General features: G+C 40.1%; 1 protein-coding gene and 3 non-coding genes across 4 annotated transcripts; 3 read left to right on the top strand and 1 right to left on the bottom strand.

Moving 5' to 3' along the window:
• Positions 1-1,205: 1,205 nt before the first annotated feature.
• Positions 1,206-1,396, top strand: LOC144066376 (U2 spliceosomal RNA). Its single transcript, XR_013297549.1, has one exon. It is a non-coding gene; the product is annotated as a U2 spliceosomal RNA (small nuclear RNA).
• A 980-nt stretch (positions 1,397-2,376) lies between these two features.
• Positions 2,377-2,488, top strand: LOC144066466 (U5 spliceosomal RNA). The gene has a single exon (XR_013297631.1). It is a non-coding gene; the product is annotated as a U5 spliceosomal RNA (small nuclear RNA).
• A 15,811-nt stretch (positions 2,489-18,299) lies between these two features.
• On the top strand, positions 18,300-20,297 carry LOC144065580 (uncharacterized). Its single transcript, XM_077588555.1, has one exon. The coding sequence runs from the start codon at positions 18,353-18,355 to the stop codon at positions 19,937-19,939; it is 1,587 nt and encodes a 528-aa protein (XP_077444681.1). The 5' UTR covers positions 18,300-18,352; the 3' UTR covers positions 19,940-20,297.
• Positions 20,298-22,463: 2,166 nt separating this feature from the next.
• LOC144066464 (U5 spliceosomal RNA) lies at positions 22,464-22,575 on the bottom strand. The gene has a single exon (XR_013297629.1). It is a non-coding gene; the product is annotated as a U5 spliceosomal RNA (small nuclear RNA).
• Between the last annotated feature and the right edge of the window lie 870 nt (positions 22,576-23,445).

Below are 23,445 nucleotides of genomic sequence, written 5' to 3'. Positions count from 1 at the left end.
GACAACTCGTCGAGTTTAATAAACATAGCGCTATGTGACTGTCAATGCGATACAAATAATGGCTTCTATCTCATTGAGGGTCCAGATGGGAAGAAGAGAGTTTATCTATGGGAGGCTCAGGGTTATCTTCATGCTGACACAACCCTGTAGACAGCTGGGGAGCCGCTGACGCTGTGGTTATCAGCAGTCTTGCTGATGGTGATGCACGGTGTACGTGTTTTTATGGTACTGAACTTTCTTACGTTTCAAATGCACCCTTCAGTCCCCCTTTTGGAATCGAAAGATTCCAACAAAAGGCCAGATTTGGGGTTCGCTGCGATGGAAGTTGGAGCCAAGGCTCTCCCGTTGAGGTGACAAATGAAAGTCTGGAATTCTTATGGGTGTGTCTGTGGTGGATGCAGGTGCAGTTCAAGGTGTTCTGGATCATCTTTGTTTAGTCCACTCCAAGCAGTCCAAGGCGTTTGGCTTCTCTTTGTTTAGTCTAATTTAGGTTATCAGGAGCAAAGCATTTATACATCATTTTACTTTAAGCAAATATAGCAAAGTAAGTTTAATGGTAAAGCAAAGCATATTCTTTGTTGCAAGGAAACTTATAATATGAAATAATCCTGACATTCCCCCTTTTTATAATATATTTGCACACAATCTAATTCCATTATGCCTAAATGTTAATAATTCCTTTTTATGACAAATATAATTCCACCAGGGGGGGTTGTGCAAGTTGCAATGAAAAAGCAAGAACAAAATAAATCTCGTCCAATTTGCTTTATGACGAGTGCAGCAATCCAGGTAACGTCCACCTGTGTGGAGTTTGCATGTTCTCCCTGTGTGGGTTTCCTCCCACATTCAGAAAAACAAACATGGTAGGCTCATTGGACACGCTAAATTGCCCCTAGGTATGGGTGTGAGAGTGCATGGTTGTCCGTCTCCTTGTGCCCTGCGATCGGCTGGCCACCGATTCAGGATGACCCCCTCTGGCCCGGAGACAGCTGGGATTGGCTCCCGCACCCTCTGCAAACCCTAATGAGGATAAAGCGGTTCAGAAAATGGGATGAGATGAGTTTCCCTGTTATCACACGAAACGTGTGTCGTTGTAGTTTGTTGTATATGTAAATGTATGTTACTATTGACATCCGACGTGTGTTTCCACTACTTTAGGTTGAATTATCTAGAATGAAGTCGTCCTTTGCGCCTGTTTAAGGAATATCGCTTCTCGGCCTTTTGACTAAGATCAAGTGTAGTATCTGTTCTTATCTGTTTAATAGCTGTTATGTCTCCTAAATGGGGACCATATATTGAATTGATATTTGGGACTAGGTGATGGAATAGGAGCTTGATCCTTCCACTCCACGCATCATCCTGGTATTGCAGTATCTCCATGAGAGATGCAACCCTCTCTATTTGTCAAAATACATATACTAACTCTTGAAATTCCTAAGTTTAATGATTGAAACGACAGAAGCGAATCTGAAATTTCATATATTATTCATGAGGATGAGGGGTGATTTAAATTAACAAATTAAAGCCTTTCTTTTGTAACAAAATCTAAGTTAAACAAGACTGTATAAACATTCACATCTTATATAATAATATATAGGTTTGACGATCATCATTTTTGCCAGTACAGCTTGTTTAAATGCCTGCTCAGCGTCGAGGTGCCACTCTTTTTGCTGTAATATGAAAGCAAAGCGCCACATTGACTACATTCAGCGAAACCAACGTAAGTTTCTGTAGCATATTCAACAATCAATTTGAAGCTCTTCCACACCTCACTTTTACCGGTGCATTTGTCATTTCACTTCTCCTGTCTGTAGTTTATCCTTAATTTCTTGCTCCCCCATATTGGGGATACCAGGTCAAAATAGATGCGTACTTGCGGACGGGAAGATTATTAAGAGGGCAGCCTTCACGTGACGTGCTTAAAGCATGCTCTGGCTCTGCAACTCCTGTTTAATCCAAATTATTTATTTAATCACAAGTATTGTTAGTTTAGTGAACACATCGTTTTATTATACATTGTTATAAACATCTTTTTTTTTTTTTAAAGTCTGTGAGAGAGGCGGGCTCGGGCCCACGATCACACCTCTATTTTGGATCATTTGGTTTAATTACTAATTTCACTACAACATTAAGTCCAACCCATTTACACCCAAAGGATGCACGTATGCCCTGGATCATATTATATCACAACGCTCTCCAATCCCCTGGCTGCCTAATACAGGTGCTGAAACGTGATTGGCTGCATAATACAGCTTCTGCAATGTGATTGGCTGCTCAATGGATTGGAACCACGCACTAGTTTTTAGTGCTTTAGCCTGTATTAAACTACTATTGCGGAGATAGACGTAGTTTGTTCTGTCAATTCTTCATCAATACACTCTTGCTTCTCTTCAAATCGCACAAATGTTTTGCCTTTTACTAAAAAAATTTTTGGAGAGGAACAATAAGATTTTCAATCAAATCTTTGATGCTCTGTGCTAGTAAAGCTTCCTGTCTCTGTCTCAACTAAATATGTATTTAATATTAATCTGGGTTAAAGTTTTTTTCACGCAATTTCACTGCTTGAATTTTTGCACACTGTTTACGTCCTCAAGCATCTGACTTTGTTCAATTAAGTAAAAATAATAAGTACATGTTGATGTTAATTCCTGAGTGTTTTAATCTATATTATTCTGAAGAGGCGGTTTTCAGGTGTACGTTTCCCTTTTTTAACTTTGTATTTTTTCAAAAATACTCTCTATTTGGTTTTCAATTTTTCGAAGCATAATTTTGTTAGAGATTATAAAAATGTGATTTCTAGAGAATTGCTATTTTGTTGTAGTTGTATTTTGATTTGTGCCTTTGTTCAGACTTTTTTGTTTGTTTAAAATCATTATCTCGACAAACTAAGAACAAAAAATTATCACACGATTTAAAATTCTGACTCTCTACTTCCCAATTAGCAGTTTCATGCAAATTTTTAATGACTGCATTAATGTTCTGCACAACACTAGATGTGACTAGCAAAGTGCATACCCGACCAAACAAAACAACAGGAACTGTGTGGGGGATGGGCTCCATCATCAAGTAGGATACGTACTCCAAACGAGCTTAATTCGTTCCGGGACTGAGCTCGTATGTCAATATTCTCGTAACTCGAAAGAACATTTCCCATTGAAATGAACAAAAAACAAATTAGTTTATTCCAAGCCTCTAAAAAAACACCAAAAACAGGATATTGTATTGGAAAAACATTTTTATTTGTTCTAATTTGCCATCTATTAACAAAGTAACAGTGGTTTAATAGTACTAAAATGTGTTTAATAGTAGTAAAATTAGACAGATACTTTTTGCACGGCAACACGCTCGTAACATAACAAACAAATTTAAATGAACTTGGATTACGATGCAGACACACTCAAAAATAAGTTTAATCGAACCTAACACTAAACTTAATTCTAATTTTGTTTGACATTTGATACCTTTCTTCTCCCGGATTGGCTCTATTTGCCAGTCAATATTGACAGTTGTTTGATTTTGTCTTCCCTTCAAAATATTCCCAAAATGATGCACACAAATGTCCTCACAATAGGATAACACAGGACCATTTGCCAACGAGAAGTAGTATACTCCTCTCGTATTATCGAGCAAACTCCTCCGCCATTCGCATTGGCTAACGGGAAAAAAAAATCACTGAAAAAATGCAACGCTCTGCCCAGTGCTCGTGGAGACATTACACGAGGGCCTTGCGACGGGAAAGACAGTGCCCATGATGTTCTTATGAGCAGCCTCTCGGGTCCGCTGTATGCTCGTATATCAAAATTTGTCTCATATCTCAAGATATATATTTGCTAGAAATTTTACTCGTATAGCAAATTGCTCGTATGTCGAGGTATTACTGTACTGTAATAAATAGCTAGACTGGCTTCCTCCATATACAAACTTTACTTACTTCTCACAAGTGAACATAACAAGGTAGACTTGATTCCAAAACAATAGAAAGCCTGGGTAACCTAAAAAAAAGGAAAAAAAATACAAATGGAAAACCAAGCTGGATTATTCACAGGAGTTTAAAAAACACCTCTCCGGCCTGGCACACAAAAAAGGGCTCTCGTTCCCTGCAATAGTTACATTCACATTCAGAAACAAATGAATACATGCATATTTTTAAATAGAATTGAACCACCATCTCCCCCCTGTTCGCAAGGATTAATATATTAAGCCTGTACCCTTTACAGCAGGGGTCCCCAAACTTTTTCCTGTGAGGGCCACATACATTTTCCCTTCTCTGATGGGGGGCCGGTGTCAGTTTGTGTTAGGTTCATCCAATTGTAGGTTTATCCTTAGGTTTTTCCGTATTCAGCTTTCAATAAAAAAGGCATCTGTAGTCATATCTACATTTAATTCTTGCAAGAGAGAATACATCCATCCGCGTCTCCGGCCAAGATCATTCTAACAACTCGAAGTCCGTTTCGCTAATTTATTCATAAGGTTTTAACGCCATGCCCCACAGAAGTCTAAACATTCGTAGAGTCTCACAACAATTTTGCACAGTTATCAAAACAATTGTACGTCCTGTCGAATCTTCCCGAAACAGTCCTTGGTTCCCAAGAGCGCTTGTTGTGAGTCCTCCTCCCGAAGCCGTAAACAGTCCTCAGTTCCCAAGAGCACCTGTCCTGAGTCCTCCGAAGCCGAAAACAGTTCGCAGTTCCCAAGAGCAATTGTTGTGAGGCCTCTCCATGCCCTGTCCTCTTGATGTGAACCAGTCCTTACTTTAGCAAGGCATGCATTAAAATGGCTTTTATTAATGCCAATAACTCTAACATAAAAGCACAGCGTTCAACACATATATGTATTGTTTAATATTGTTACACATTCAGGATGAGCATTACTATTCCTAATAAGTAAATATATTGATTAATATAGTAAGCATATTTATAATAAGGCTTTCTATTCCTAAGTAAGCATTGCAAACACATTTATAATAATGATTATTCCAACATTCCCCCCTATATTATAAATTTGCACATGATCTCCTTAATAAAACTTCCTTTCGGCTTTATTCCATTAATTCATTTTATGGCAAAAAATAGAAATGGGGAGGAAATGTCCGTTTCCGTTGGCTTTAGTTTTACCCGCTCACTGGCACGGCTGGTCTGAAAAGAAAAAAACAAAATCATTTTCGCCCAATTCATCCTCGCAGTTACCATGCTCTTGAAATTCACTGCTGCCGTCAGCACGCTTCATTAGTAGGGGATACAATTCATGCAATTTAGAATTTGTAGGGGCACTCGCAGTGGTTATAAGTCGGCTTATCAAAGATCTTAAGCAGGGAATAATACAACACCCACATAATGTCAAAATCGTAGCAAAAAGGGCTACGGAAAATGCAACAAATTGGGCCAAATAAAAAGGACATGCCACCAGCTTTTCAAGGCGGAATTCTCCGACTCCATAATGCTTCTTCATATTGCGGTTGAGGGTCAGCAGGCCACTAATGGCCTGGGTGAGGGACCCACCGGGTGACGTGTTGTTGAGTGCAACATTTTCAAACATTGCATACGCCCCCTTGCTCCGCAAGCAGCATATCAACTGCTATGCGATCCTGGAACGCCATAAGACTGGTGGCTGCCAATTGTTCCTTTATCGCCACAAATCCCTGTTCAGTATAGTTTCCAAGTTTTTGGACATTGTAATGCAGGTAATTTATCCGATCAACATTTTGTTTGGAGTAATTAAAAGACAAAAAGACTCCCAACCTGCTGCGATCTGATTAACCAACTTATACTCATCTGGTACGCCTCGTGGATGCCAATCGCATCAATGTATGTCGGATCACCCTCTCTCCATGCCGATCGACGCCGTCGCGAGGGGCCCGCCATCATACCGGATTTCTGTGCAGCCAATTGTATCTCCTCTACTGTAGATGGAAAAACAGACACTGGTAACAGCAGTGAGACCAAGGCACAAAGTCCTGCTGTCATTTTGGCAGGAGTCGTATAATTTGTTTTGACCCCACCACCACCATAGGTCAGAACGTGGAATCAGGGGTGCAGTCTGTTTTAGGACGTGGGCACACCACGTCACATTTATCGCTCCCAGTGCCGGACCGTGCCCTGTGAGGACTAAGCAGGTAAAATGATTAAACGCGACATGTGTTGAAAGGTTAGGCTTGTCCTTTGCTGCCGTTGTAACTGGGTAGACATTATTCCATTTCATACATTTTGGGCTTACATCTTCTTTTGTCATTATCTCCTTTACACAATCAGGGGTAATTTGCGCGGGTACTACTCTTAAGAGAGGTCGGCCCCCTACATGTTATACAGGTTTGATTTATAATAGCTGCATTTTCCATCAACAATAACCAATTATTTCTTACCGCCTCCCGTTTGGGAACTCCCCGTTGCAGAAATGAATTCTCTGGTCATCTCAGATTTTAATTTTACTATGGCGGATCCGGGTGTTTCCATCTCTGACGACCTTCTTACCGTCTCCATAGACATGGTTCTCCACCTGCCCATGGACTTAGGAAAAACGTCAGACAAAGATCCACAAGTTAATTTGTCAGTCTGAATTATGATTTGTAATGCCCCCACCGTATGGGTTAATTTTATCGAAGGCCTGATGTTTTTTTTGCACGCGTGTGTCATCCAAGCTTGCCAATCTAGACCAGTTTCTGCAACAAGGTTTCCCCAATCTGTTTTAGGACTGTTATGTACCACACATATTCTATAAAATCCATGTGTATCCTTTGAAATGGATATGTAGCTTTTGTAGCTTGACATAAGGGGGAATCACCCGTGTTTTGGCCATATATCTGCATATAGATTGAATATATAACCTCCCCCTTTTTTGAGGCATGAAATTTATCATGACTCAAAATGGTAGCCCTCCTAGATAAGTCTTTTGTTTTTGTTTAGTCCCCCAGGTTCCCAAAATTTCCCATTGAAGAAATCAAAAAAATTCATTTGGCGAAATTCTTTTCTTTTTGTTTCTGTCCTACTCTGCCACCGCCGTCCTTGAAAGGCTTATCAGCGATTTCAGAAATATTCCACCTTGATATTAGAATATTGATATATCTTGGTGGCCAGCCAATTAAAACACAAAAGACAGACACTCATCCACGCTCGCACTCATAATCAAGGAATTTGCTTTGAGTGCTCCCCCAATCATCCACAATTTTGGTTTGTTGGAGTAAAACTGGAGTACCCAGAGAAAACCTACGAATTCTTGAGGACACCAGGAATACTCCAAACTCCGGAAGGTCTGGATCCACTCCGCATTAGTAGATCCTCGAACCGCAAGATTGATGCCTGAAGAAACTAGATAATTAATGTATTAGATTCACATGCCACATATCTAAAAATAGAAATTTGTTCAATTGCCACCGCCCCTTACCCCAGTCAGTCAGTATGTAGACTGCCATGCGAGTGGCTGTGATTAACTATCTATTCGCCAATAATGCAATAACGGAAAAGTTGTGACACATTGAAACACACACACACCCCCTTTTAGTATTTTAACCGTTTGTAAAAAACTTTATCTCATTGTTCTGCATTAAGTTACACCCCCTTTCAATGTTATCGAATTTTGCCCATTCTAGTCAACCCATCTACTTAAAGCATTTCTCCAAGGTTGATATTTTATAATTTGGAGATGTTATTTTTAAAACATAGACATTATTTCATCACTTGTTTCACACCATGAAAGGCCCCACCTGAATTTGTTGTAGATATTCCCCTTTATCTAAGCTTGTTATTACCAATCGTTATCACCGTAACATTCAGGTGTATTAACCCCATAATTGCAATGCAGTAAGTTTTGGCTAAATTCTTAATTTGTATGCCCCTAAAGCAATAGGCAGTAACGTCCCAATAGTCATCAATATGACCTATACCAAAGCATCTGCCCCCTTCAGGTCAAACAGGGAACGTATTTTGTGCACTTAAAGACGCTCCATGTTTCTTCTAGGGAAACTATGCCTATCTTAAATCAATTATCTTATCTACCCCAGCCAGGTTCAATTTACCTAATAATTTGGACGAATGCCACGAAATTTCTCATGCCATTTCTGCATTGCTAATTTCATGTCTAATCTCTTTAACAAACAAATAACTCTTAATACCCAAGACATAATTTGTAAATCACCCCATACTGTTTACTTAAGATAAGAGCCATTTCTTATAGCTCCCTGTTATCACAAGAGAAATCTACAATAAGTAAATTAGAGAAATCAACCTTTTACCAGGCATTTCCTAATTACAATTTTCAATGCTTAATCAAGGATCCACAAATTGTCACCAATATGCCATAATATTGTAAAAAAAATCCATTCATTTTTCTTTAACCAGCCAATCTCCTATATTAAAGTATTTTGAACAATCCAAACATTCAAAAACAGTAATAATCTCGTTCTATCCTCCAAAAACTAGCTCTCTTCAATTAAGAGCCCTTTGAACATCACAGAAAAAAAAAAAGAAAATAATAATAATAGTATTATTCCCAATTCCAAAGCTTTTACCAAATCGATCTTTGCCAAACAGATTTACTATCACCTCGAAAGACATTTCTGATTAAATCCCAAAAATAAATGCGAAGATAATCGCGGAACCCTGCATCCCTTGCAGACCATGTTTTGTTCTTATTCTGAAATGTTTAAACGGAAGCGCGCCCTTAGCCGCTGACTGTGACCTTCACGCTCGCTGCAGAAGCAGCTTATCAATGTTGACATTCCTAAGCGACCTTTTTTTCTTTCTGCGCACAATGTTTCGCCTCCTGTGCACAATTACAACGCTTTTTAGAGAAGACTAAATTAATTCCTCTCCCGATATCCAACTATATCACCATAGTTTGCCAAGACCCCATAATCACAATATGCTGCAAGCACAACTATATCATAGCAAAACCCATTTCTGCCCTCAAGTTTGCTTCAGCACCCCCAAGGCCAATTATTGTAATGTCTTCACGGAAGGGGTCCAAAAAAATTAGTCGCTCGTGCGGTCTGCGCGCATACTGAATGCCTAACACCGTCAAATCAGCCGCTACGCGGTCCACATGTTTTTTTGCATTCAAATCAGCAGCAAAGACAGCCGCGCTCCCCTGCAGCCGACGCATTATTTGACCAGTTTAGAGTATGACAAAAAAACGCAGGTTTGGCAACCCCGCTAAACATTTAATTGGTCGTTTTGTATTTCTTTTCTACTGTTAACCAAAACATTCCCGCTGACAGGATAAAACCAAGATAATCCGCAATAAGCCATTTCATTCCATTAAATTGACAGTACATTTAGGTACTATTAACAAAGTATGCCTAGGACTTGGAAATAACCATTTTAATTGCCGTTTTACAACTTTCAGCATCACACAAAAAATTCCAATTGAATTCATTCACAAAGAATGTGATCTCTGGTTTAAAATTAGCTCAACATCCCTCATTCAAATCATTTTGAGCAGGCCTGCCTTGTTTTTAGAGACTTTTTGTCCAGGCAATCACGCACATAGAATTTTTGAAAACCCGATTTCATTTGTTTTTTCCAACTTCTTGGCTTACATTCCTATCCTCTCCCGTCAGCCGAGTAGCCCGCGCTATCTTTTATTTTTTATTTCACACAACCGACCCGTTTTATCACTCTTTTTTCTGTGGAACAAGCCGCCTCGCTTGTATCTCCCTTCACATATTATATAGATTACTTCTATGCTTAGTGCGTATTTTATCCTGCAGGTTTTAATATTTCATGCATATTTAAGCTGGCCAGCAAACCCATATTTGTTTATCCATAAATTTAGGTGTTTAACCCTTGTAGCGCTTTGATTTTCAACAAATTTCATCTTTACACGGCGGACACTGTTTCACATCGTCTTCGCTAACCGCTTTGATATTTGAGCTGCCCATTTTTAAGGGAGCTTGCGTGCACTCAGTTATCAGTTAGTTAACTTTCTTTTCCGCGGAAGGACACACGTAACGCACGCAACACAAATGTATACCCTAGCGTGATATACTGTCAGAGCTATATTTGTACCTTCCGTACAGGACACCCCGAACTGCCCCAAATTCCTAATGTATAACCTAGCGTGAAATACTGTCAGAGCTATATTTGTACCTTTCCGGACCGCGGCACAGGACACCCCGAACTGCCCCAAGTTTTATAGACTCATGCTCTGTCTCTTTACCTGGCAGCGACTAGTATACCCAGGGTTTTACGCAGTCCCCCTGGACGCGAGTCTCATTTCAAAAAATGGACCTCACGTGCAATGCCCCTTCAACAAACGCAGACATTCACGTGGACTTACCAGATATGACACCAGATGTCCTTTTCAGAGTGTTAGCCGTCAACCGTCGAGAACCAAGTCGCCTCGTCGAGTAATCCAGCCCGGAAAAGGGTATTTAAGCGCCGTGCACGGTCTTTCCAGATATCGAACGGAAGCGACCTGGATTCTGCTCCGGTATCTTGGCCACAGGCTCGAAGGACCAAATGTTAGGTTCATCCAATTGTAGGTTTATCCTTAGGTTTTTCCGTATTCAGCTTTCAATAAAAAGGCATCGGAAGTCATATCTTTGTTTAATTCTTGCAAGAAGAGAATACATCCATCCGCGACTCCCGTCAGGATAATTCTAACAACTCGAAGTCCGTTTCGCTAATTTATTCATAAGGTTTTAACGCCATGCCCCACAGAAGTCTAAACATTCGTAGAGTCTCACAACAATTTTGCACAGTTATCAAAACAATTGTACGTCCTGTCGAATCTTCCCGAAACAGTCCTTGGTTCCCAAGAGCGCTTGTTGTGAGTCCTCCTCCCGAAGCCGTAAACAGTCCTCAGTTCCCAAGAGCACCTGTCCTGAGTCCTCCGAAGCCGAAAACAGTTCGCAGTTCCCAAGAGCAATTGTTGTGAGACCTCTCCATGCCCTGTCCTCTTGATGTGAACCAGTCCTTACTTTAGCAAGGCATGCATTAAAATGGCTTTTATTAATGCCAATAACTCTAACATAAAAGCACAGCGTTCAACACATATATGTATTGTTTAATATTGTTACACATTCAGGATGAGCATTACTATTCCTAATAAGTAAATATATTGATTAATATAGTAAGCATGTTTATAATAAGGCTTTCTATTCCTAAGTAAGCATTGCAAACACATTTATAATAATGATTATTCCAACAAGTGGTTTCACATTTTATTTTACAGGTTAGTGAAGAGCCATAAGCAATCCAACAAAAGGACCATAAACTGCCCATGAATTGATTGGCAGTGGTGGGATTTGGACCCACGCCTCCTGAGAGACTGGAACTTAAATCCATGGCTTAGACCACTTGTCCACACTACCTTGAATGAGGCTGAATGAGGGATTGTGTAGTTCTAAATTGTGAAATAACCTTAAAATCCTTATATTTAAATATTAAAATGTGTTATTTGTTACTTGCAATAAGATCAAACACAATGTAACATTTAAACCAAATGTCCTTAAAATTACCTAACTTTTTCTCAAAATGTAGCTTTTCGATTTAGTGTCACGTCTAGCTAGACTCGAACTGGACTTCGAGCTGCTGTCTTCACGCTGTGGCATTAAGAGACCAAATTTAACATTATCGCCCCCTCTGTCTAAAATCTGAATTGAGAACTTGGTATTTTGAGGTATTGAGACAGTAGAGGGCGATAATGCTACAGTACGTTGGCTGCCAACAACCGTAAAACCTCAAGCGGAAGAAGAAGAAGAAGGGATTCGGGCGTTCATTTCTGAATGGCTCGGGTTTTAACTTTTTCTTTGTGCGCCTCTTGTTTCTCCTCAATTTAATTTAACTTAAATGAAACGAAACCTCGACAACATGCTCAACATTAAATAGTTTGTGGACTCGAACGTCAGTCCGTTTGTCTTCAATCCGTTTTGGGAGTCGTACTTTAGCCTAGCCTAGCCTAGCTGGCAGCTAACAAAGGAACACGTCGTCTGCATCAGTACGTCGTCAAGCGAACAGAAATAAAGTGTGAAAAATGTCTGGGAGAACGACACCGGTTGCGGCAAAGTTTCAGAAGGAACTTTATGGCGTGAAAGAGGATCTCTCATGTCATCAACATTCTATTGTTTGCAAAATGATGCAAGCTAAAGTTGTTCTTCACAAACTCGAAGGTACGTTCACTTTTGACGATCATAAATGCATGATAGACCGATATATACTTTACGTTACACAATTAATATTTCATAATGAAATATTTAACGGGGTGGCATTGCTGTTTCTGATCGTGACTTTATTGAATGAATCGAAGCAGGACAGCGCATAGCATTATGGGTAGAACTGAGAACCTGCTATAATGATGAACCACTAGATGTCGCTAACTGCTCAATATTCATTACTATAATCTGTAACATCTTCCTTCCTTTAGATTACTGTTCTGTAACTTTATAGTAACCTTTTATTCACATTAAACATTGCTGCCCACCATGACATATTGTTCTGAACATAAACTATTCTTGTATTTTGCTTATTCCTGACATTAACCCTTGTACTAACAAAATGACACATTTTTTCCTCTTTTTTTTCTTCAACAATCTGACAACAAACCAAAAGTCTCTTGTGCAACTTCTTTGTGTGTGTGTGCTGTCATTGTCTATGTATGCGTGGGTCTGGGCTTAGTAAGGGCAGCGTGCAGCCTACACCCTAGTCGAACCCTTGTTTTCATGTATGCTCTTCTACGATCACCAATTCAGTTTAGGCGGTGGCCGTGAGAGGCGGCCACAACGTGTGTAGATTGCCTGGCCTGGTGAGTTACTGCGTCTCTCCGGTGTCTGGCATTGTCCTCTGGTGCCGATGTAGACGGGCTGCGAGGAGCCAGACTGCTTGGGGCGCTTGGGCTTTCTGCACTGTGCAATTTCCCCATGGCCTGACCCATGGGCAGTCTCTGCCCGGGTTGATGTCCCAGTCACATTCCAGACTTCGCTGTTTCAGACCCTTTATTTCCGCTGAGCGCTCTGCCACTCGTAGATCCACGCGGTTGCGCCTGTAGAGAGTGCCGTGAACATCCACCACGAATGAGCGAGGAGCAACCTTCTGAATGCATTGGCCCAATGGCCATCTCCCCGTACGGTCACCTTTGAAGCGGCTTCATTCTGATCTGATCTCCCACATTTGGCTTTGGGAGGTCTTTGGCGGATCTGTCGTAAGTCAATTTCCCTGTCCGCCGTTTCCACACCAACTTGTCAGTCACCCCGACCACCACATGTGGTTGCAGTAGGCTGTCTGCAACTGGTAGGGAGAATTTGAGCCTCCTTGACATTAAGCGCTGGGCGGGGCTACTGCCTAACCCCTAGGGTGTGGGCGTGTTGCGTCAGTGGAGGATGGCCATCCATGCGTCTGCTTTGTCCCGCATACAGAGCGATTTGACTATATTTACAGCCGCCTTGGCTTTGCCGTTTGACTTCGGATGGCGGGGCGACGACGTGACATGGGTAAAACCCCAGCTTGAAGCAAACTTTCTGAATTGTTCACAGGCGAAGTGGGGGTCATTGTCAGTAATTACCTTGTCCGGTTGCCCATGACGCGCAAATTGGGCTCTGCCGCGAGTGATCAGCATGTTGGCGGATAGGTCAGGCAGCTGGTCAATTTCGCTGGAATCGGAAGGTAGGGACATTCAGGTGCTGGGCTTGGTCCAGCTGCGCATACTCTGCCTGGGCTGAAAACACAGTGTGGTGCACAAGTGGAGTGTCTGTTGTTATGCGTGGCAGCGCAGCGCGGCTCAGCGTGTCACTAACATACATTTCAGGCCCAGGCTTCTACACCACATCCAAGTTGTAGCACTGCAGTTGCATTAACATTCCTTGAAGACGTTTTGGCGCACTCAGGAGGGGCTTCTTGAATATGGTGATCAGCGGTTTGTGGTCCGTTTCTGCTGTGACCATTTCCCTGCCATGTAAGTACTGGTGGAATCCGCCTTGCAGCAAGCAGCATCCAAGCCCACTCATGCTGGCATTACTCTGGATGGTGACAGGTTTTGTGACATCATAGTGTCTGAGAACAGGTGTGTTGGAGACCAGCCGCTTTATCTTGTTTACTGCGTCGTCATGTTTGGCCAGCCAGTGCCATTCTGTGTCTTTATCCAAGAGTCTGCGGAGTGGTTCACACACCTCGGAGCGCTTTGGGAGGAATTTGGCAAGATGGGTCATGTGAAATATGAATTGTATTCTTATATTTAATCTTGCTCCCTTCTGCACTCTTATGAATATAAAGTTACTAGAATAGAATTTTACTGACACCGTCAACAACTTCTCTTTGGTCCTACTGCTCATGACGTTACAAGTGGCACCGGTGTCTAGCTGGCATGCTTGCCTTTTCCTGTTCAATCGCAGGTGCACAAACCATTTCCTACCTTAATCCGGACCAACCTAAATGATATTTCTTGATTTTCCCATTTTTAACGAATATTTGGAATTTTTACATCCATTTTTTTCTTTTTGTGTTTTAGTTCAATAAGTATTTTGTAAAATGTAAAAATAACTGTAAAAATATTTTCTGTTTTCCACTTTAACTTTGAACATAAAAACATATTTTGTTTCCTTTTGAAATGACATGATTAAAAGACATTTACCTTACTAAGAAAAAAAATAAACATAGTTTTAGAGTTAAGTGACGAATTTTGCGCATGCGCAAATCAAGCGTCACTTCTTTCGATGGCATTCGCTTTATAAATGCAAGAGAGTGGGACATAAGAAATAAATATTCATCAAATGGTCTGACATGGTTTTAGCAAAAATTATTGCGCAGGTTCGAATTAAATTGAAAACTAAATTGAGCATAAATCACTTGCGGCTAAAAAAGGAGGCGACGCTTAAAGCGCATGCGCAGAACAAATCGTTCATGATACGATCAAAATCATTCCACACTGGGGGAAACTCTTTAGAATTATCAATAATTACGTAAAAGTCCATCCAACAGACCCACGACACTTGGATAAAGTTTATTTCCTTATACTAAACACTTTGGCCAAACGATACAGTTTCTGTTTCAGTCACGTGGTTCTTTCTTAAAGCAATACACACAACAATACGGGATTTCTCTCTTGAGTTATCAGCACAGTGCTGACGCACCAGCGTCGCTCGTTCCATCACTATTTATCAGCAAAACCTGCTTTAGCTTAGCCCAGCTAGCAGCTATCAAAGAAACAAGTCGTCAAAAAGCTTGTTTATACTTTAGCTTAATTTAGCTAGCAGCTATCAAAGGAACAAGTCGTCAAATAGCTTGTTTATGCTTTAGCTTAGCTAGCAGCTATCAAAGGAACAAGTCGACGAAGAACTTGTTGTAGGTTTCCTGGCTATATTAGCTCGGCATAGCTAGCAGCTATCAAATAAACAAGTCGTCGAAGTGCTTGTTTATGCTTTAGCATAGTAGCAGCTATCTAAGAAACACGTTGAACTCGTTGGGGGTTTCCGGGCTAATTTAGCTTAGCCTAGCTAGCTGCTATCAAAGCCGCCGCCATCATCAGAATTCACGTGTGGAAATGTCGGCAAGAACACAACGGCCAAAGCCCCAGGAGGAACTTTTTGAGGTCAAACAGGAGCATTCAACTCGGGAGCAATCGACAGTTTGCAACATAACGCACGAGAAAGTTGTTCTTCATAGACTAGAAAGTGGGTTCACTTTTTATTTCCATGCATTCCCTTAAAGGTATTCTATTGACATGACACTATAGTAGCGTACGTACATTTTCATGAATTTGCACTAGCACCATTCGAAGAAAGATGTAATAAATTCGATTTAATGTAACCACTCTAGGAGGGAAGAATGAGTCTCAACGCGTTAATACTTAACAACGGCATTAAACAGTAGCTTTCCTTTTATTGTATCCTTATCACAAACAATGTATTTTTCAAATTACGCAACGTGCGAGCGCCCCCAGAGTCATTCCTGCTACTCGCCCTCCATTTTTGAGTGACATAACACTCATTTGCTTGCTCTAAATTGAAAATTTTAAAAATGGAGATGTAGATGCACTAAACAACAACGAGAGCAGCGTTCAAACAATGGTGTCAAAGTTGCGGCCCGATGGCCAAATCTGGCCCACTGCCGGTCTGTGGTGCGGTCTGCGGAAGTACTTCATATTTAATGCTAAAATTCAAATGCAGCTTATAAATAAATAGAATATGAACTATCATCAGAGATCATCACTACATCACTCCGCACAGACATTGACGTAGGGTCCTCAGAGGCAAGAGCGCTTCACCTCATAGAACTACCAGTACCAACAGAGGCCACCTTCGAGAGCAAGAAGGCCGAATACTTGAATCTGTGTGCCAGAAATTTGTCTGGAAATGCACCATCTACCCAGTCGAGGTTTGCTGCCGAGGCTACATTGGGCTTCTCCCACTGTTTTTAATTCCAACATTCATTGATTCATTTTCTGATATGCTACATCGTGTATAGGGGGTGCTGGAGCCTATCCCAGCTGCCTTTGGGCCAGAGGAGAGGAACAGCCGGAATCGGTGGCCAGCCAATCGCAGAGCACGAGGAGAAAAAAACCCATTCACTCTCACACTTATACCTAGGGACAATTCAGAGTGTCCAATCAGACGATACAGTGGTACCTCTACATATGAGCTTAATTCGTTCCGGGACTGAGCTCGTGTGTCTATCTTATCGTAACTCGAGCGAACGTTTCCCATTGAAATGAACTAAAAACAAATGAATTTGTTCCAGCCCTCTGAAAAAACATCAAAAACAGGATATTGGATTGGATTTTTTTTTAATTTCTTCTAATTCGCCATCTATTAACAAAGTAACACATAACTAGTGGTTTAATAGTAATAAAATGTGTTTAATAGAACTAAAATTAGATGGATTTTGCGGCGGGTACAGAGAGGGACATAGAGGGTGGGGGGGTTCTTTCCACGGCAACGCACTCGTAACCGAACAAACAAATTTAAATTAACTCGGATTAATATATACAGTCACACTCAACCATACGTTTAATGTAACTTCACACAAAACTGAATTCTAATTTGGATTTACATTTTTATCACTTCTGGCTGGGTTAGCTGTTTGCCACGCCTCCACCCTCACGTTCGCTATCGATGGGCTGTTTGCTGTAGCATTCCCTTCAAAATATTCCGAAAATTATGCACACAAATGTCCTAACAATAGGATAACGCACGACCACTTGCCAATGAGAAGTAGTCTTGAATTAGCGATTGCTCCGTTAACGGGAGCTAACAGGCTAAGGGGGGGGGGGGCACTGAAAAAAAGCAATGCTCCGCTCAGTGCTCGCGGACACGTTACAAAGAGGTATAGTTGCGACCAGAGCTATTACACGAGGAGTTGCGAGGGAGAGAGCCAGTGCCCCTGATGTTCTTATGAGCAGCCAACGAGAAGTAATATACTATACTGCTCGTATTAGCGATCGCTCCGGCATTAGCCGGAATCCGGCATCTCATTAATCCCCCAAATAATAATAGACCTGCTACTGAATAAAAGATAATGTTTTTTAATGCCTCCCCTTTGGCGAAAGCATTTTAACTAAATTAAAATCTAAAACATAAAAGAGAATGTTTACAATGAAAAGGCTCCAAAAAAGATTTGACTAATTTTAAGTGAAGAAACTTTTCTGACCAATAGTGCCATACTTTGAAAAATGCACCTATAAACAGTTTTCAACTCATGTTGCTGTTGACTAGAAAACTACAGTAGTAAGTACTGCATTGTGACGAAATGAATGTATGGCGCCCTTTTCCGTTTGGTTTCATTTCTGTGAACAAGAAATTCAGTCATTTATAATTGGAAAATGGTTAATCATTTATCTTTGTGTCTTTGCAGGTTTCAGAAATGATCTTGGTGCTGATGGGCATGAGTCTGTTGACCTTGAAGGGGAAGTTGAGCTCCCCCAAATCAAAGAGGAGGAGCCAGAGTTCCCTCAACAACAAATGGGAGACGAGCAACGTCCAATCAAAAGGGAGGAAGATCATTTCTCCTGGTCACTTGGTGAGTTCGTGAAGAGGGAAGATGTTCTGGGCATGGCCAGTGGTGGGGCGGAACCTGCAAACACAGGAACATGGCCCCTAATTAAAGAGGAGGAGCCAGAGTTCCCTCAACAGTGCAAAAGAGAAGAGCAACCTCCAATCAAAAACGAGGAATGTGTCAAATGGTCATCTGGTGAGCCTTTCAAGAGTGAAGATGATCTGGGCGTGGCCAACATAGGGGCGGAGCTTCTGAGCGGCAGCTCAACAGAAGGATGGCGAGCAGAAAATTTAATTGCTCCTTTATCAGATGGCAACGACTTGCTTTTTGACGATGATGATGTTGAAGATGTTCAGAAAAATCCCAGTGGTGACAAACTTTGCAAATGCTTTCAGTGTGGGAAAACTTTTGGGAAAAAGTCTTCTTTGAAAACACATATGAGGAGCCACACTGGGGAGAAACCCTTATCATGTACAGTTTGTGGTAAAACATTTACACAGAAGGGACACTTAATTAGTCATGCAAGAACACACACAGGCGAAAAACCATTTTCGTGTTCAGTTTGTGGTAAAAGATTTACACAGAAAGGAAGCTTAAAAATCCACACAAGAACCCACACTGGTGAAAAACCATTTACGTGTTTGGTTTGCGGTAAAGCCTTTTCTAAAAATGAATCCTTAAAAATCCACATAAGAACCCACACTGGTGAAAAACCATTTTCGTGTTCAGTTTGCGGTAAAGCCTTTTCTCAAAATGAATCCTTAAAAATCCACATAAGAACCCACATGGGTGACAAACCATTTTCATGCTCAGTTTGTGGTCAAACATTCACACGGAAGGGACACTTAATTAGTCATGCAAGAACACACACAGGCGAAAAACCATTTTCGTGTTCAGTTTGTGGTAAAACATTTAAACGGAAGGGAAGTGTAAAAATACACACAAGAACCCACACGGGTGAAAAGCCATTTTCGTGTTCAGTTTGTGGTCAAAGATTCACACGGAAGAGAATCTTAATTAGTCATGCAAGAACCCACACTGGTGAAAAACCATTTTCGTGTTCAGTTTGCGGTAAAGACTTTTCTCACAATCAATCCTTAAAAATCCACATAAGAACCCACACTGGTGAAAAACCATTTTCGTGTTCAGTTTGTGGTCAAAGATTCACACGGAAGGGAGACTTAAAAATCCACATAAGAACCCACACTGGTGAAAAACCATTTTGGTGTTCAGTTTGCGGTAAAGCCTTTTCTCACAATGAATCCTTAAAAATCCACATAAGAACCCACACTGGTGAAAAACCATTTTGGTGTTCAGTTTGCGGTAAAGCCTTTTCTCGAAAGCACCACTTAGAAGACCACACAAGAACCCACACTGGTGAAAAACCATTTTCGTGTTCAGTTTGTGGTCAAAGATTCACATGGAAGGGAGACTTAATTAGTCATGCAAGAACCCACACGGGTGAAAAGCCATTTTCGTGTTCAGTTTGTGGTCAAACATTCACACGGAAGGGAATCTTAATTAGTCATGCAAGAACCCACACTGGTGAAAAACCATTTTCATGTTCAGTTTGTGGTAAAACATTTACAGAGAAGCGAAATTTAAAAAAACACACAAGAACCCACACTGGTGAGAAACCATTTTCGTGTTCAGTTTGCGGTAAAGCCTTTTCTCACAATGAATCCTTAAAAATCCACATAAGAACCCACACTGGTGAAAAACCATTTTCATGTTCAGTTTGTGGTAAAACATTTACAGAGAAGAGTAATTTAAAAAAACACACAAGAACCCACACTGGCGAAAAACCATTTTCCTGCTTAGTTTGTGGTCAAGCCTATTCTCTAAAGCAACATTTAAAAAAACACTTAATAACCCACACTGGCAAAGAATCATTTTCCTGCTCAGTTTGTGGTCGAACATTTTCCCATAAGAGAAGCTTAAAAGAACACTTAATAACCCACACTGGGGAACAATGTTTTCCTGCTCAGTCGGTGGCCACAAATTCGCTACAACAGCCCAATTAAAAGCTACCCAATTGAAAAACCTGAACAAGAAGACTTAACAACCCGCAGAGGAGAAAAGCCCTTTTTTTGCTCGATTTGTGGCAGGAATATCTTAAAAACACAATTACCCACACGTCAGAAACCTTTTTCCTGCTCTTGCCAGAGATTTTGTCGTCAGGATAGACTTAAAAGACGCAAATGTGTTGTAATAAGCAGTGGCCAATCACGGCTTTGCTTGCTTTTTCAAATTCTGTATGAAAGATCATTGTAATCGAAGTGTAATTGTATTTTGCGTTCTGAAAATCTTGTTTACACTTTTTAATCTGTAATTTAACGTGTCATCTTTTTGGTAGTTTCAATAAAGATCTCTTTTTGGTGAAAAATACTTTTTGGGTCTTTTTGTTGACAAAATCAGCCTTCCAAATTCAAAGGTAACAAAAAAGTGAAGCGGTATTTGCTCAGATTTAATGAATACATTAATTTGAACAATTTGACAAATTATTTTATAAGAGATTGTTTTCTTTCTACAGGTGTGCAAATACGGTAACTTCATGTCTGAAATTAACGATAAATTGTTTTTATCTTTTTGATGTTGAAGGGGATTATTGGTAGATTTTTATTTTATGTGTAACTATTGGAAAAACATTGAGTGAGAAAGTTTTATAGGAGATGATAGACAAACTACAAAGGGAATGTAATGTTAAATGTTTGCAAAAAACTACTAGATTGGGGTATTATTTACATTATTGAATGAATTTGGAGTTCTTGATCAGCATGCATTTTATGTGGCTTAATTGCTGTAAAGGGTAAAGGGTACAGTCTTAATATATTAATCCTTGCCAACAGGGGAAGATGGTGGTTCAATTCTATTTAAAAATATACATTTATTTATTTGTTTCTGAATGTGAATGTAACTATTGCAGGCAACGAGAGCCCTTTTTGTGTGCCAGGCCGGAGAGGTGTTTTTTTTAACTCCTGTGAAGAATCCAGCTTGGTTTTCCATTTGTATTTTTCCTTTTTTTTATGTTACACGGTCTTTCTATTGTTTTGGAATCAAGTCGACCTTATGTTCACTTCTGAGAAGTAAGTAAAGTTTGTATATGGAGGAAACCAGTCTAGCTATTTATTACAGTACAGTAATACCTCGACATACGAGTCCCCCGACATACGAGCAATTTGAGATGCGAGTAAAATTTTGAGCAAATATATATCTTGAGATATGAGACAAATGTTGATATACGAGCATACAGCGGACCCGAGAGGCTGCTCATAAGAACTTCATGCGTACTGTCTTTCCCGTTGCAAGGCCCTCGTGTAATGTCTCCACGAGCACTGGGCGAAGCGTTGCATTTTTTCAGTTTTTTTTCCCGTTAGCCAATGCGAATGGCGGAGGAGCTTGTTCGATAATACGAGAGGAGTATAGTACTTCTCGTTGGCAAATGGTCCTGTGTTATCCTATTGTGAGGACATTTGTGTGCATCATTTTGGGAATATTTTGAAGGGAAGACAAAATTAAACAACTGTCAATATTGACTGGCAAATAGAGCCAACACGGGAGAAGAAAGGTATCAAATGTCAAAAAAATTAGAATTAGGTTTAGTGTTAGGTTCGATTAAACTTATTTTTGAGTGTGTCTGCATCGTAATCCAAGTTCATTAAAATTTGTTTGTTATGTTACGAGTGCGTTGCCGTGCAAAAAGTATCTGTCTAATTTTACTAATATTAAACACTTTTTAGTACTATTAAACCACTAGCTATTTGTTACTTTGTTAATAGATGGCAAATTAGAACAAATAAAAATGTTTTTCCAATCCAGTATCCTGTTTTTGGTGTTTTTTTAGAGGCTTGGAATAAACTAATTTTTTTTTAGTTCATGTCAATGGGAAACGTTCTTTCGAGTTACGAGAATATCGACATACGAGCTCAGTCCCGGAACAAATTAAGATCGTTTGGAGTACGTATCCTACTTGACGATGGAGCCCATCCCCCACACAGTTCCTGTTGTTTTGTTTGGTCGGGTATGCACTTTGCTAGTAACATCTAGTGTTGTGCAGAACATTAATGCAGTCATTAAAAATTTGCATGAAACTGCTAATTGGGAAGTAGAGAGTCAGAATTTCAAATCGTGTGATAATTTTTTGTTCTTAGTTTGTCAAGATAATGATTTTAAACAAACAAAAAAGTCTGAACAAAGGCACAAATCAAAATACAACTACAACAAAATAGCAATTCTCTAGAAATCACATTTTTACAATCTCTAACAAAATTATGCTTCGAAAAATTGAAAACCAAATAGAGAGTATTTTTGAAAAAATACAAAGTTAAAAAAGGGAAACATACACCTGAAAACTGCCTCTTCAGAATAATATAGATTAAAACACTCAGGAATTAACATCAACATGTACTTATTATTTTTACTTAATTGAACAAAGTCAGATGCTTGAGGACGTAAACAGTCTGCAAAAATTCAAGCAGTGAAATTGCGTGAAAAAAACTTTGACCCAGATTAATATTAAATACATATTTAGTTGAGACAGAGACAGGAAGCTTTACTAGCACAGAGCATCAAAGATTTGATTGAAAATCTTATTGTTCCTCTCCAAAAAAAAATTTAGTAAAAGGCAAAACATTTGTGCGATTTGAAGAGAAGCAAGAGTGTATTGATGAAGAATTGACAGAACAAACTACGTCTATCTCCGCAATAGTAGTTTATTACAGGCTAAAGCACTAAAAACTAGTGCGTGGTTCCAATCCATTGAGCAGCCAATCACATTGCAGAAGCTGTATTATGCAGCCAATCACGTTTCAGCACCTGTATTAGGCAGCCAGGGGATTGGAGAGCGTTGTGATATAATATGATCCAGGGCATACGTGCATCCTTTGGGTGCAAATGGGTTGGACTTAATGTTGTAGTGAAATTAGTAATTAAACCAAATGATCCAAAATAGAGGTGTGATCGTGGGCCCGAGCCCGCCTCTCTCACAGACTTTTTTTAAGAATAGATGTTTATAACAATGTATAATGAAACTATGTGTTCACTAAACTAACAATACTTGTGATGAAATAAATAATTTGGATTAAACAGGAGTTGCAGAGCCAGAGCATGCTTTAAGCACGTCACGTGAAGGCTGCCTGCCCTCTTAATAATCTTCCCGTCCGCAAGTCCGCATCTATTTTGACCTGGTATCCCCAATATGGGGGAGCAAGAAGTTAAGGATAAACTACAGACAGGAGAAGTGAAATGACAAATGCACCGGTAAAAGTGAGGTGTGGAAGAGCTTCAAATTGATTGTTGAATATGCTACAGAAACTTACGTTGGTTTCGCTGAATGTAGTCAATGTGGCGCTTTGCTTTCATATTACAGCAAAACCTCGACGCTGAGCAGGCATTTAAACAAGCTGTACTGGCAAAAATGATGATCGTCAAACCGATATATTATTATATAAGATGTGAATGTTTATACAGTCTTGTTTAACTTAGATTTTGTTACAAAAGAAAGGCTTTAATTTGTTAATTTTAATCACCC

Source organism: Stigmatopora argus, chromosome 20, assembly GCF_051989625.1.
Source record: "Stigmatopora argus isolate UIUO_Sarg chromosome 20, RoL_Sarg_1.0, whole genome shotgun sequence".
Classification (NCBI taxonomy): domain Eukaryota; kingdom Metazoa; phylum Chordata; class Actinopteri; order Syngnathiformes; family Syngnathidae; genus Stigmatopora; species Stigmatopora argus.
The sequence above is the reverse complement of the archived record's forward strand: the minus strand, read 5'-3'. Positions and strand labels throughout refer to the sequence as shown.

Coding starts and splice junctions, on each gene's coding strand:
- LOC144065580 (XM_077588555.1), top strand. CDS start 18,353: ATGAGGAGCCACACTGGGGAGAAACCCTTATCATGTACAGTTTGTGGT.